Consider the following 14,761-nt stretch of genomic DNA (forward strand, 5'->3'; position numbering starts at 1 on the left):
TCACAGAAGGGCTAGCAGAAGAGACACCAAAGTGAATGTCACAACAAGGGCGTTGTGTAGTTGGTCACTTTTGTTGCCACTCCCATTTCCGCCACTCTCATTTTCGCCAGTCTCATTTCCGCCACTCCCATTTCCGCCAGTCTCATTTCCGCCACTCCCATTTCCGCCAGTCTCATTTCCGCCAGTCTCATTTCCGCCACTCCCATTTCCGCCATTAATCTTGTCTTGGATCCAGTTGGCATAGGAAGGCACTAGAATGTAGACACCAGGGTAGTTGCTTTTAGCACAGCCAACTCCCCAACTTACAACCCCAGCCTGGGTCCAAACTCCTTCAAGCTGGCAAACCAAAGGTCCTCCAGAGTCACCCTGTGGAGAAAGAGATGGGAGGTAGCAGAGGATCTACACTGAACACTCTGATATCAGACTCTGAATCTTGATTGGGTGAAGCAGCTGGAATCAGTGAGATAATCAGGGATGGGGGACTCTACCTCCCAACAGTTCCAGCCCATGGAAAGGGATGTTGGGAGTTGTAGCTGAGCAATATCTAGGCTCATCCACAAACTAGGCTTGTCCCGCCGCTCTCGCCCAGGAAAACCTGCTGTTTACAACAGAAATGGTAAACGCTTTTAAAAACATCTTTATGCGCCCCCTCCCAGATTGTCCAGAGCTTTGGGCTGGGTTTTCACCAATATGCTTATGACACCCAGCTCTATCTGCTGATAGACGGCCACCCCAACTCGACCCCGGACACACTGACCAGATACTTGGAAGCTGTGGCTGGATGGCTTCATGGGAGCCGACTGAACTTGATGGCTGCCCAAAGAAGCAGCATCACAATATTTAAGATGAAACAAAAGCAATAACACTTTGAAAAACAGGAGAATCTGAAAAATTGTCAAGAACCATCTCCCTAGCTAGAGCCAAATTAGTAAGCAATGCCTAAGTACTATATTCACACAATGTAAGTTCATAGATAATAACATAAGGGATTTTCAAATGCCACCACGCCAGATCCTGCCTTTGTCTACCACCTGCAATGGCTGTATGAAGAACAGGTCATGGAACAACCTACCTGGCAGGAATCTTTCCCACCTTCTGGGTAACCAGCACAGATCATATCCTGCTTGACAGGATCCCTGCCCAGGCCTGGCATTGGGTGACTGTTATAGAGAATATTGCAGACTTCGCGGCTTATGAGTGGCACCTTGACTTCCTGGAGGGTTTGTGGATCTGGCAAAGGCACTGGAAGAGAGAGAGAGAGAAATGGAAAACGGTCATGGAAGGCAGAGGCAGAATAATTCATTTTTCCTCCCCAAATAATTTTTATTAACAGGCCAATCAAATCACATTAATTCCAAATTACACAGCCAAATTTTAAAATTTTTGTTGGGGTTTCCCATGCTTCGAGCTCAGAAAGGGATCCAAACATCTCTCTTGCTGCTGCTTTAATGTACACAGTTCTGTCCAAATAGTATTCACAGTTCTGTTCAATCTTCTCTTTGTTATTTTCCTCATCTTCTTGTTGTTGTCATATATTCCTTTCTTTGTGATCTCTGGTAGTCTCCACAAGCGGGTTGAAAACAAACGTTGTTATATCCTGTGTGGATTTTACACTCCTCCAAGAGCCATATCAAGATAGACAGACGCCATTCCGCACCTCCGTACAAAACATTCCCAAAGTCTGTCCGTTAATTTAACCTTGCCAGGTCAAACTCACAGTCCGGTATAATAACATGCTATGGTCCTCCTCCCCCTCAATCATCCTGTGGCCAGGCCTGCCGTAACAAATCTCTTTTTATAACTGCGTCACGAAGAGCTTCCATTCCTTTCCCGATGTTCCCACAAACCATGCCTTTGATTAGTAATTTATTTCCACACAGTTCTTAATCATCCTGCTTGTAATCAGTGAGGCAGAATAATTCAAGTGCATTCACACACACACACTTTTAGCAGTGAGTGCATGGTGGGTGTGCACTCACTACAGTTCAGAGCATGACATGTGCAGAAGGCGGCTATACTGGTGCTTTCTTTAACATGCGCAACGGGACATCATATTTCACTCAGGGGTGGCATGTCCCAATTTGGCTCCTGAGGGAAAACCGGAATGTGCCAATGCTGCTGCCACCCCCGTCAAATCCTCTGTTACCTGGGTAACAGCAGCAATGGCAGGTTTGGGTGAGGTCTCATCAGATCTCATTGAAAGCTGTCACCGCCACTGCCACTGCTTCTATGCCAGAAGTGGAGTCTGTGGGGCACTTGCAAGGGGTGCTGCCTCACCGGTGAGCCGGCTGGGCTTCCACTACACCTAAGGGCAGCAAGCGAGCTTTGGAATGAAAGTCAGATAACATGGATGTTCCACATCTCTCAGCGCTTGCCAGCTGAGGCACCTGCTTCACTCTGCCTAATGGTAGAGTTGGACCTCGGGAAATTTTAAAAAAATGCATTTTTAAAAAAGAAATCCTCATGAAAATCCAGTCGCACCCCAGTGTAATTTTCTCCTAATATATGCATGAATTTTCATTAACCCATGCATTTTTCTACCGACTTTACCCCAGCATATGTAAGCATTTTGTACATATTACTTGGCTGCCGAACTGCATGACAAAATTCAGAGAGTGACAATATTTTAATTTGAGTATGGTTTGGAGAAAGTGCAATTTAGGTAGGTTTGTCTTTAAATGAAAACAGAATCAAATTTCTCTCCCATTTGTACTGAATTTGCCTCCAGAGTGTCAGCATTTTGTGGAAGGGATTCAAGCACGTACCAGAATGTTTGGGGATTCCAAGTGAAGTATGATCACATCTTGCACAGGGGTTCAGTTCCAGGTGCACAATTTTTTTGCATGCACAAAAATTGCTTATACCTAAACCCTTGGAGCTTCCACGTAACCAAATCAGACTGAATGCTCAAGAAGGACTATAACTGGGGCCTTCCAAGATAGCATTTTTATTGTGCATTCCTGAGGATTTGTTCTCATGAAGGTCTTGGGGCAGTTTCAATGGGTTCCACTTTCAATACTGCTTGCATCTGCAAAAGTTTTGGGATGAATCAGGATGAGCCCCAGAGTGTGAATGAGCCTTTTGAAGAACACCCCTCACCTCCAGATTGAATATTTCCCCATCCGGTCACCCAGCAATATTCGTTCAAAGGGAACTGTGTAGAGGACTCTGGCAGGCAGATGGGGAGGATGTAGTTGGTGAAATTCACAGGGGACTTCAGCTTAATTAAAGCAATATCTCCACTGGAGGCATCCATGCCATTGTAGTCAGGATGGAGGATAATCTGCTCCACGTCAGATTTCACTGCATTATCTAAGACGTTTGAGAGCTGATAGGCACCTAGGAGGACATTGTATTGGATCAAGGGTGACATTCTGTGAATAGAAAGGCAAATCAATCAATCAATCAATCAATCAATCAATCAATCAAATAGATGGATCTGTCAATGCTGACTTTTGAGTTCCTGCTTGTCACCCTAACCCTGGACTCCCCAATATAATTCCAAGAGCTCAATTCCCTGGGAAGAGGGATGGATTTTGAAACCATACTGAGAACTGTAGCTCTGTGTGGGGAACAGGAGTCTCTTAACAACTCTGAGCAACTGTAAAATACCATGGTCCCCAGGGTTGTTTTTTTTGGGTGGGGAAGCCATGACTGTTTGAAGTGACATGGTTCTGCATTAAATGTATTGTACACCTGAGACACCAGGTAGCTGACAGGCAGACAGAGGATATTAGCCTGGCCTTGAGCCGTCTTTTGGGTGATGCTTGATAATGGCTGCACAGCAATACCCATCAGATACTCACCTTTTGTAGAAGCAGTGAGCTGCTGAGAGCACCCACTGCTCGGCTATGAGGGAGCCTCCACAAATAGGATATAAGTTCCGTGAAATGCTGACCTGCCAAGACCACGACCCCTTTGAGGCTGGTTGGCCACCAACAATTCGTGGAGAGTTTATTGGTTGACCACACCCTGTGAAGGATGAGGAGGAAATGAGAGGACTTGCTATTATGGTTTGCAGCACAGCCATGTTGGAGCTCTTTGAGCAGAACATGACGAGGACATGAGGAATCAAAATTTCTGAATTTCAATTGGTTTTCCAGTCAGTGTTTTCAATCTTGGAAACAATTTTGATGGATTTAGTGGGCATTTAATCTGGTAAGTAAAACTAACTTACTGTTACTTAACACAACATTTATGGACCAATAATTTCTCCTCAGAACATGTGGCCCAATGCTGTGCATGTTTATCATAAGTAAGTCTCATTTTATTCAATGAGACCAAGGACCCAGGTACACGTGGTGTTAATTATGTGGTTTGCCATTGAGTGCAAAATCTTTGCATCTCCCCCACCCCACAAAGGCTTTAATGAAAATTCACCAGCATTTTTGTACAATTTCCCCTAATGTAAACATTTTTGCAAAGCTATTTTCCCTACATCTTTGTATGTCATTGCTAACACATGCGTTTATTCATACTTTACGCTAGCATATGCATTTTTCTGCATATTACCTGACTGGAGAACTGCACTGCGAATTCTGGAGAAGGGAGAATTTGGAAGGAGAGCTGTGTTTAAATTCATGTATTGTTTCAGAAAATGCTAACCAGGTAGGTTCATCTTTAAATGTGAATTGAATCAAATTTCCCACCCCACCACACTAAAGTCCAGCAGTTTCTACATCCCCCACCACATCTTTTCTGGCAAGGAAGAGGCACCAATACCGTTCAAGGATGCTTTCCAAGCAGACCAAACTACTCAAAGACAGCATGGAGCCTGGCTGGAGGGAGATGTGGCCTTTGGAGGGTACATGAAATGGGGAGAGCCTTGAGGACTGACTAGCTTCTCCATCCCTGTTTGTGGCTTGGCTGGATGTCTTAAGAAAGTTGGGTGAAACTCCTGCACAGAAATGCTTCCAATATATCAAATTGATCTTACCTGCTGTTGAGTTGGCAGCACCTGAGGAAAATGAAAAAGCAGAGAAGGTACTTCAGGTAAGAAACAACAACAACAACAGCAACAACAACCCCAATTTGAGATCCATGTTTTCATGTGAATGTGTCTGCACAAGATATATATCTTGTAAGGAAATGGGCTGGGGCAGAGGCACAAACATTTAAAGAGGATTGTGGGGACTTGAAATAACATCCTGGCGTCACAAACACAATGTTGTATGGAACCAGGGAACAGAGCTGGACACCCTTTGAAAACTGAGGGGGCCCACCCCCCCAAAAAAATGCCCCCTGAAAGTGCCATGGCTCCTTGGAGAAGGTGACTATGGGGTGGGGCTTGAAGGAGTTTTGGGGGGATGTGGGCAGGTCTGATCTGGTGGGTATTCAGTATTGGCAAGCAATGTGAACGGGGGTGCCTTCCCTAGGGCTGCAATAGAACAATGGCTCTCAGAGCTTTTAGATGCTGCTACGTAGCAGCAGCAGGGGTACAAGAGAAAGCTCCTAGCATAATTCTTCCCTCTATGTTTAGTAGAGGGCAAGTTTGCCCCTCCACTCTTTCAGTTTAGAATGAGGGACACATGATGAAGCCAGGTAGACTTGACTCTCAAAATCCTTTGCTCTTAGAAATAAGAATTCTGTGTTATGCTGAGTATGTGGTTTCCTTTCCTCATCAAAGCAACAACAATTTTTTGTGATTTTGTGTGAAGGAGAAATGCTGATTTGATAGCTTCCCACCTTTGTATTGCACGGCTTAAAAGTGCAAGATGCATCAACCTTGCTGAGGTCCTGGCGCGAGGAGTTCCATCGGCCCTTCCCCGCCCAAGAGAGGGGGGGGAGGGAGAGAGACTCTCGCCCACGCCACCCGAGGGCCTGGCATGAAGTGCTTACGGCGCCGCTGCAGCTGCTGAAGCGCCGCCCTTCTGCGTCCCTCCCCATCCCCTCCTCTTCCTCCTCCCTCAGGCTGCCTCCTCAGCCACCGCTGCCGCCTTCGGCTTCCCCTGGCAGTGTGGCGGAAGTCTCACAAGAGAGGGGCTGCCTGCCCGCCACCACCACATGTCTCCTCATGACGTGCCCCTGAGGGGGAAAAGGGAGAGACGGAGACACGGCAGCTCGTACGCGCTCTCTCTCTCGCGGCGGAGGACCCCAAGCCGCTGCTTCCCTCCCAAGTCGGGCGAGCATGAAACCCGGGAAATTTAAGGGACATCATCAATAAGGGACAGCAGCGGGACACGGCGCTGGGATAAGGGAGTTTCCCGCAAAATAAGGGACGGTTGACAGCTATGCCCCTAAATGAAGGCTACATGGAGGGAATTTCTGCATTTCCCAAACCCTATAAGTCACCTTGTAGTATGGTCAGCTGCAGAAGCCACACAGCCAGCGTGAAAGACACAGTTGCCATGGCTGTCCCTCTTCTGAAGTGTCCTCTGAGTGGTTGAGCACCAGTTGGTTCTGGATAACTGACGTTTTATTTCGGTCTGGATGTCTTCTAGGATCAAATACAGTATCAAGGGTGAAAGGATAATGCTTCCTTCATTGAATTGGAGAAGCAACACAGAACCCCCAAGTCTGTAATATTGTAATATTTAGCTGATTTACAGATATACAAGCTGAGCATAGTACACTTCCCCTTGCAGCAGGGCTTCCACCTCCCTTTAGGGAGATATTGGCAGCACCAAGGTGTCTTCCCAGCTCTCCCTCTTGTTGTTTTTGCATCTCTCCAAAAATGCTTCTTCTCTTCATTTCTGCATGCACAAAACTGTTCCTTAGCTTGATGGAGGGAGCTGGGCATGCCACCTTCTCAGAACCTTTGCTTCCTGACGAAAGCACTCCCTGCATATGGGTGTGTATAAGTGCTTAGCTTCACACCCAACTTGAGACACCCAGTTTCACACTGAAAAATCGTGTGTTTCTTTCAATGTCAGGGGGAAAACACCATTCTGTCTGTGGTATAGTATTATGACACCCCTGAATCTGTGGATGCTGGCTCTTGAGGGCAAATGGAACATTCTTCCACCAGCCTCAGCCAGCCCTCACCTGCTGGCCTTCCTACTTAATAGCCAGTCCAGGGGCTGGAAGTGCCTAGACTCAGTGTTGCCCTTGTAGAACTCAGCAGGGAGGGTGATGGGAACAAAACTAGAATTATTTGGCCCTGCCTGTCACAGGATCTTGCTCTATCTAGTGTTGGTCTTCACCCTGATTTCTACTCTACCATTACAATCAGCACCAGCTACCTCTGCTCAGAATACCCTAAGGCATGTTCTAAAGGAAGCGCTTAATGAAGAAACTTTGGAGAAGCTAAGCAGTTTTGGAGGGAGACCACCAGTAAACCCTGTTCATGCAGTCTCCACCTCCAAGGAAGATGGGAGGAGAAATGAACAAACAAATAACCTCAAAAACAGAGGGGCACTCCACCCCTTGTCTCTTTTAATCTACTAGAGAGAGAAAAGTACTAGGTCAACAGAAAAACACTGACTTTTCCATTTCCCAGTTTCACACACAGAAGCACAGCACCCAGTAGCTTTAGAAAGGACACAGTGGAATCTCGTTTTTTGAACGTAATCTCTTCTCGAAGTCTGAAACATTCAAAAACTGAGGATCAAAGGGCTGTCAGCAAGTTCAATAGGGAAAATGGAGAAATTCGCCTCGGAAGCCGTTTGGAAGTGTTCGAAAATGGAAGCATTTGCTTCTGCATTTTCGGTGTTCAGCTTCCAAAACGTTCAGCGGCCGAGATGTCTGAAAACGTTTTTTACCAAGAGTTTTGTTTTTTCTTTATTAATTTTGAAACCTGATAGTAGTCCAAATTCCTTTGTTTTTTCCAGTGCTGCTGCAATACTCTCTAGTGGGTTTTCTGTTGTGATTATTAGGTTGTCTGTGAAGGCGCTAACCTTATAAATCCTATGACCAAATTTTATTCCTTCTATCTTAGTCTTCTCTTATTGCTTTCAAATATACTTCCAAAACTATGATAAAGAGGAGAGGTGAAAGAGGACAGCCGTGTCTTGTTCCCTTAGAAATACTAAAGTGAAATAAAAGAAGGAATTGCAACTACTAAAAGTTGTCCAGATAGTATATCTATAATGTATTATAAAAAATTGGAAGAGACAATATAACCAGTGTTAGAAGAAATAAAAACAAAATTTTAGAAGGAGGTCAAGTGCCAGAATCATGGCAAGAGGCTCTAATTACATTAATACCAAAACAAGGATCCAACTTAGAGGAAATAAAAAATTATAGACCAATTTCCTTTCTAAACTCAGACTATAAATTATTTGCAAAAATTCTAGCTAACAGATTGAAAAAGATATTGGCAAGAATAAGAAATAAAGATCAGTCAGGCTTCCTACCGGGAAGACAAATTTATAATAACATAAGACTGGTAACAGATACAATAGAATACTTAGAAATGAGACCAGACAAGAAGGCAGCACTGATCCTGGTGGACGCAGAGAAGTTTTGATCTCTGTTTTTCTTTTTCGTAGCAGATGCAGAACCCCTTCATATATACCTTACTGGCACCCCAAATTATATCAATGTCCGTCCCTTGTTTGTTATTAAATTGAAAAAATTCTTCTAACGTATCTTTGGCTTTTTAAACTATATCGTCATCATTCAGGATACTCTCATTTAGTCTCCACCTTTTCATGTACTCCTTCTTCTGTGTTACTTCCAGCATTGTTGGTTTATGGTCTGACATTACACTGGGCAAAATTTCTGCTTTACTTGTTCTTAATATTATTTTCTTGGAAACCCAAATATTATCTATTCTACCTCCTGATTTTAGCGATTTTGAGAATTGAAAATTGGAAGAAGGTAAGAAGTAACTTCCCAACGTTCATCTCTTTTCTTTTCTGTCCAAGTCTTCAGGTCACACCATTAAGGTCTCCTATGAGAATTATATTTTCATTATTATGATCCCAATTTTTTTATTCTAAATTCTTATAAAATTCTGATTTCTTACTATTTGGGGCATAATTTCCTCATTTTAAACACTTGCCACAAACAATTTTCCCTTACAGGCAACCTGTTTGTGGAGCATTCATCCTAATTTTTCAGCAGGGAGGTTTGCTGTTACTGTGCTGAGCAGATATTCTTCTGCATTTCCTTTTTTTTAATAATAAATTTTTATTAAATTTTTCCATAAAATCTCCAATCATACAAATTTCCACATCACATATTTTAACTTATTGGACCCCCCTCAACTCCTCTGACAATCATCCGTAGTTAAATTTCTATCTTCACATTCCTTAATTATAGTATCGCCTTTAAATAAAATTTTTCTGTCCTCATTTACATTCTTGCAATATTCCTTATTTTTTTCACAAAGCTTCTTTAAAACACACTAGCGTTGTATGTTCCTCACATACAGTTTTCAAATATTCTCTGAATTTTCCCCAGTCCTCTAGAAACTTATGGTCTCTTTGGTATCTAATTTTTCCAGTTAATTTATCCAGTTCTGCATAGTCTGTTAGTTTTGTTCTCCATTCTTCCAAAGTTGGTACTTCTTGTTGTTTCCATTTTTGAGCCATCAATATTCTCGCTGCTGTTATTGCGTACTGAAAAAGTTTACAGTCCCTCTTATTTATTTCCTTTCTAATTATTCCCAGTAAGAAGGTTTCTGGTTTCTTTACAAAGCTATATTTCAGCATTTTCTTTAACTCATTATATATCATTTCCCAGAACCCCTTCACTTTCTTATACTCCCACCACATATGAATAAATGTACCCTCTTTCTCTTTACATTTCCAACATTTGTTACAAGTTTTGTACATTTTTGCCAATTTAACTGGTGTCATATACCATCTGTATACCATTTTCATAACATTTTCTTTTAACGTAGTACATGCTGTAAACTTCAGATTTTCATTCCATATTTTTTGCCAGTCTTCCATATCTATATTATACCCTAAATCTCTGGGCCATTGAATCATAACCGTTTTTACTTCCTCATCTATCGTGTGCCATTCCAATAAAATTTTATACATTTTTGAAATTATCTTACAGTCATTATTAACAATTTCTATTTGAAATTTCGAATCTTTTTCTTTATACCCTTTTTCTTTCACATCCTTTTTGAACATATTGCTTATCTGATAATAGTGCAGCCAGTCAAATACATGTTCTTTTACTTGCTCATATGGTTTCAGTCTCCATTTCTCTCCTTCTTTCACCACCAGATCTCCATAAGTAATCCATTCACTCCTCATATTAATTTTCTTGACTACTATCACCTCTAGTGGGGATAACCAATGTGGGACCCCCATTTCTAATAAGTTTTTTATATCTGTCCCATACTTCAATTAGCGATTTCCGGAAGATATGGTTTTCAAACGATTTGTAACCCTTTTTCTTCTCTTGCCATAGATACGCATGCCACCCAAATCTGTTATCAAATCCTTCTAAGTCCAGGAGTTTTGTATTTTTAAGTTTTATCCATTCTTTTATCCAGCAAAGACATGATGCCTCATAGTATAACTTCAAGTCTGGCAGGGCAAAGCCTCCTCTTTCTTTTGCATCTGTTAGTAATTTATATTTAATTCTCGGCTTTTTGCCCTGCCAGATATATCTTGAAATCACTCTTTGCCATTTTTTAAAAATCATTACTCCTTTTAATATTGGAATCATCTGAAATAAGAATAACATCTTTGGTAGCACCGACATCTTGATCATTGGAATTCTACCCCAAAAGGATAATTTTAACCTTCGCCATACCTCCAGATCTTTCTTAATTCCATTCCACACCGGAACGTAATTGTTCTGGAACAAGTCAATATTTTTTTGGAGTTAACCATATTCCCAAGTATTTAACCTTTTTAACAATTTCAATACCCATTTGTTGTTGCAGCACTTCCATCATTGTTTGTTCCATATTCTTAATTATCATTTTGGTTTTTTTCCTATTTAATATAAAACCTGCCACATCACCATTTTTTTCAATTTCCTCCAAAACTTCAGTTGCACTATTCATCGGATCTTCTATCATTATAGCCAAATCATCGGCAAAGGCTTTAACTTTATATTCATTTTGGCCTACTGTCACCCCCTTTATCCTTTCATTTTTCCTAATTGAGTTCAGAAAGACCTCCAGGACCATTATAAACAGTAAAGGTGAGAGCGGACAGCCCTGTCTAGTACCTTTTGATATTTTAATTTCTTCTGTTATCACGTTATTTACTATCAGCTTCGCCCATTCTTCTGCATTTCCTAGCGCATTTCTCTTCACTCTCATCACAAAAATATCTAATTTTGCTAGGAAGTGGGTTTGTTACACACAACCTGATTTTGCTGGTTATGTCATTGGATCTCCCTGCCCCGCAAAATAGTGACAGTCTAGAGCCGTCACTCTTTAAACCCGTCTCCTTTTTACACCCCTGAAAGGTGGGGAAAACTTGAGGGATTGATTCCCACTCACCAATCCATCACCTTTTAGCACAATTAGTTGCAGCAGCCGCAGTACCAGTAAGGAGGGCTAAACGACATGCTCCACTCGCTTCTGATTTTACAGTCCTTCTCTGAAGTATCTTCCCGATGGTTCTTTTGCAACGAATGCCAGTAAATGTTGAACTTCGATCTCAAATTTTACTGTGCTATAAAATGTTCCAAATCAAGGGGAAAGGGTGGTGCTTCTGTGCATTTCCTCCTCTTTGGGTTCCTGAGAGTCTCTCTACGTCTGGAGTGGGGGTGCAACATATAAATCTCAGTTCTTTGAATACATACCCTCCAACATTTTTCTGATGAAAATAGGGACGTCCTTTTCCATAATAATAATTTTATTATTTATATCCTGTCCCTCTGACTGGATTGTCCCAGCCACTCTGGGCAGCTTCCAACATATAGAAAAACATAAGGAAACCAGGGCTTTTTTCAGCTGGAACCAGTGCTTTTCTTTCTGGGGTTACGCAGGGGTACCCATATCCCTAAACATTTTGTGAATCTAAGTTTGGCCTCACTGAGCGGCAGTATTTCAATATGAGTAGGAAAATCAGCACAGGCCAGAACTCACTGGAACTTAGTTCTGGCACCTTTCAGGTGGGCCCCATTGCCATTATAAGAGAACAAGGGAGACGTTCATGGTGAGTTCCAGCACTACTTTTTCTAAAAAAATAATAAAACAATAAACATTTAAAAAAACCAGGGCTGCCTTCTAAAGATTATATTGTTACTTATCTCCTTGACTCAGAGGTCATATGACTCCATACCCACCAACATTTCCCGATGAAAACAGAGACATCCTAAGGAAAAGTGGGACATTCTGGGATCAAATCAGAAACCAATATAATAATTCTTCCTATCTATGCCTCTCTCCCCTGACATGTAAGGGGTATTCATATGGTGAGATTAATATGAATATATTTGGATATTGAGTTCTCCCCTTTTTTCTGTAAGTACATTCATGCTGGACAGAAGCAGTTTCTTCTTACGTTCTTATGGAAACTTCAGGTCAAGAGGCAGTCTATCTAGATTCCTTGGTCCTTTGAGGTATTTGGCAGCCAGACTCATCTGATGTTCTTATGAGGGTGCCAAGTTGACGAAGGCTGAATTAGATACTGGAGGTGGGGAAATGCTATTCTCTGGACCCACTCCTTCTAGCAGTCTGTCTATTATTGCTAGTGTTGCGTGATGTGTGTGTAGGGGTCTGCTGCCTTGTTTTCTTTTAATTCTTTGAAGACTCTTAGCAGACACATCCCCTCCTTTTGAAGTTTTATATATATATATATATATATATATATATTTGCTTTCGTAGATTTTCACGGGTACAGGAATGCAGGTTTTGGTGTCCTCGGGTGTCTTCCCGTGTAAAAGTTGGGGTGTCTATGCGACGTTTCGACGAGGTCTCACTCGTCATCTTCAGGCTGGTGCTTTCGGCTTCTTGTTACTGGAACAGAGCAGGATCTCAGTGTTTGAGTTCCTATAAATACTGTTGAGGGGGTGTGGTGTATAGCCTCCAATGTTCTGGGCAGAGAGGAAGTTCCCAGGCTAGTGTGCCTTTTCTTCTTTTGTTCCTTAATTACTTGAGGGATATCCTGAGTGATTTCTTGAGTGATATCCTGAGTACCACTTAGGTGGGTCATTAGGTGTGGATTAGTTGCTAAAGTCTTTGTGTCTTGACCTCTTGAACTTTGTGAAGAGTTTTTCTGAGAAGATGGCTGTACTGCACTTAGTTGTGCTCTGGCTTGGCTTCGTGTATAGGGGCGAGCTGTGGTTTTGTGGCCTGTGTCAGCCAGATCTGTGTAGGGATTGCAGGGGGGTGCAGCATCCGGAGGTGCCACCATGGTTTGGCTACTGGATGGTGTCTGTAATTTATCTGTGGAGAGGGTCTGGGTTTGGGTCTGGTGTGGTTGATTGGTGATGGCGTTCTGTGTGCCTCTGGATCTGGTGTCAGTTTTTGTGGGGAGGGCTAATTTCCAGATGTCTGGCAAGCGGGATGTGTCGTCACGCTTGTTCATGTTGTGAGGGTGTTTCTCTATCTCGATGGCTTCCATGATTATTCTCTTGTGGTGATGTTCCATGTTAAAGAGCAATTTGGAATCTGCAAAATTAATTTCGTGTCCTGTTTCTTTCATGTGTTGGAAAAGAGAGGAAGTTTTTTCTTCTTTTTTGACGGCATTCTTGTGTTCTGCGATACGTGCATTTATTCGTCTGTTTGTTTGTCCAATGTACGTGGCTGGGCAGACTTTGCAGGGTATTTCATAGACCCCTTGGTTTTCCAACTGGATTTTATCCTTGGGGTTTCTGAGGATATTGGCTATTTTTTGGTTGGTGCAAAAGGCTGTTTTGATATTGTGTTTATGGAGGATTTTGCTAATTTTATCTGTAGTGCCCTTGATATAAGGAAGGAGGGCCATGCCATTGTTTTCTTCTGTGTCTTGGTTTTTGGGGGGTGTTTCTTTTTGGATTAGCTTCGTAACCCTGTTTTGCTGGTATCCATTGGCAATTAACACATTTGAGAGATTCTGTAACTCAGTTGTCAAGTGGTCTTTGTCAGCCAGGCGTTTGGTTCTGGAGATGAGAGTCTTGGCTACGGAGTTTATTTGTGCAGGGTGGTGGTGTGATTGTGCATGTAAGTAGCGGTTGGTGTGTGTTTTTTTCCGGTAGATAGTGTGTAGATAGTGTGTTTCCGGTAGATAGACTTTAGCAACTAATCCACACCTAATGACCCACCTAAGTGGTACTCAGGATATCACTCAAGAAATCACTCAGGATATCCCTCAAGTAATTAAGGAACAAAAGAAGAAAAGGCACACTAGCCTGGGAACTTCCTCTCTGCCCAGAACATTGGAGGCTATACACCACACCCCCTCAACAGTATTTATAGGAACTCAAACACTGAGATCCTGCTCTGTTCCAGTAACAAGAAGCCGAAAGCACCAGCCTGAAGATGACGAGTGAGACCTCGTCGAAACGTCGCATAGACACCCCAACTTTTACACGGGAAGACACCCGAGGACACCAAAACCTGCATATATATATATATATATATATGTATGCCTAGCAAGCAATGATTCCTCCCTCAAACATCCCCCTCGCCTTCTCCAACACTCACCCACCCACAATTCTGTTCCATGTTGTGTTACTGGGTCTGCCCAATCCTGCAAGGGTGTTTCACCCTGAGCAGGGATTCCACCACAAGCTAGGAGAGCCCTGGGCTCAAGCTTGACTTCTTGGCCGATATGAGATTGGACAGCACCCCCTAGGGAAATCCAGCATCGCTATCTGCTGTGATCAAAGTAGATGATTATTTTTATCACTCCCCTCAATTATCAGCAGAATGTTCCGAGTGCTTCATGCCCATAATCTCCCTCCTCACGCTAGA

At 42.6% G+C, this 14,761-nt stretch overlaps 1 protein-coding gene across 1 annotated transcript; it reads right to left on the bottom strand.

Moving 5' to 3' along the window:
* On the bottom strand, nucleotides 1–11,480 carry LOC309354748 (serine protease 27-like; the record flags this gene model as incomplete). Its single annotated transcript, XM_081885019.1, has 7 exons — nucleotides 11,360–11,480; nucleotides 6,292–6,433; nucleotides 4,937–4,957; nucleotides 3,807–3,972; nucleotides 3,100–3,374; nucleotides 1,073–1,242; nucleotides 1–366 (listed from the first exon to the last, which is right to left on the bottom strand). Exons 2-7 carry the CDS (start codon nucleotides 6,347–6,349, stop codon nucleotides 1–3), a joined length of 1,056 nt encoding a protein of 351 aa, XP_081741145.1. The 5' UTR covers nucleotides 6,350–6,433; nucleotides 11,360–11,480.
* Nucleotides 11,481–14,761: the final 3,281 nt, after the last annotated feature.

The sequence above is a fragment of the Podarcis melisellensis genome (genome assembly GCF_964234715.1).
Source record: "Podarcis melisellensis genome assembly, chromosome: 13".
Taxonomy (NCBI): Eukaryota; Metazoa; Chordata; class Lepidosauria; order Squamata; family Lacertidae; genus Podarcis; species Podarcis melisellensis.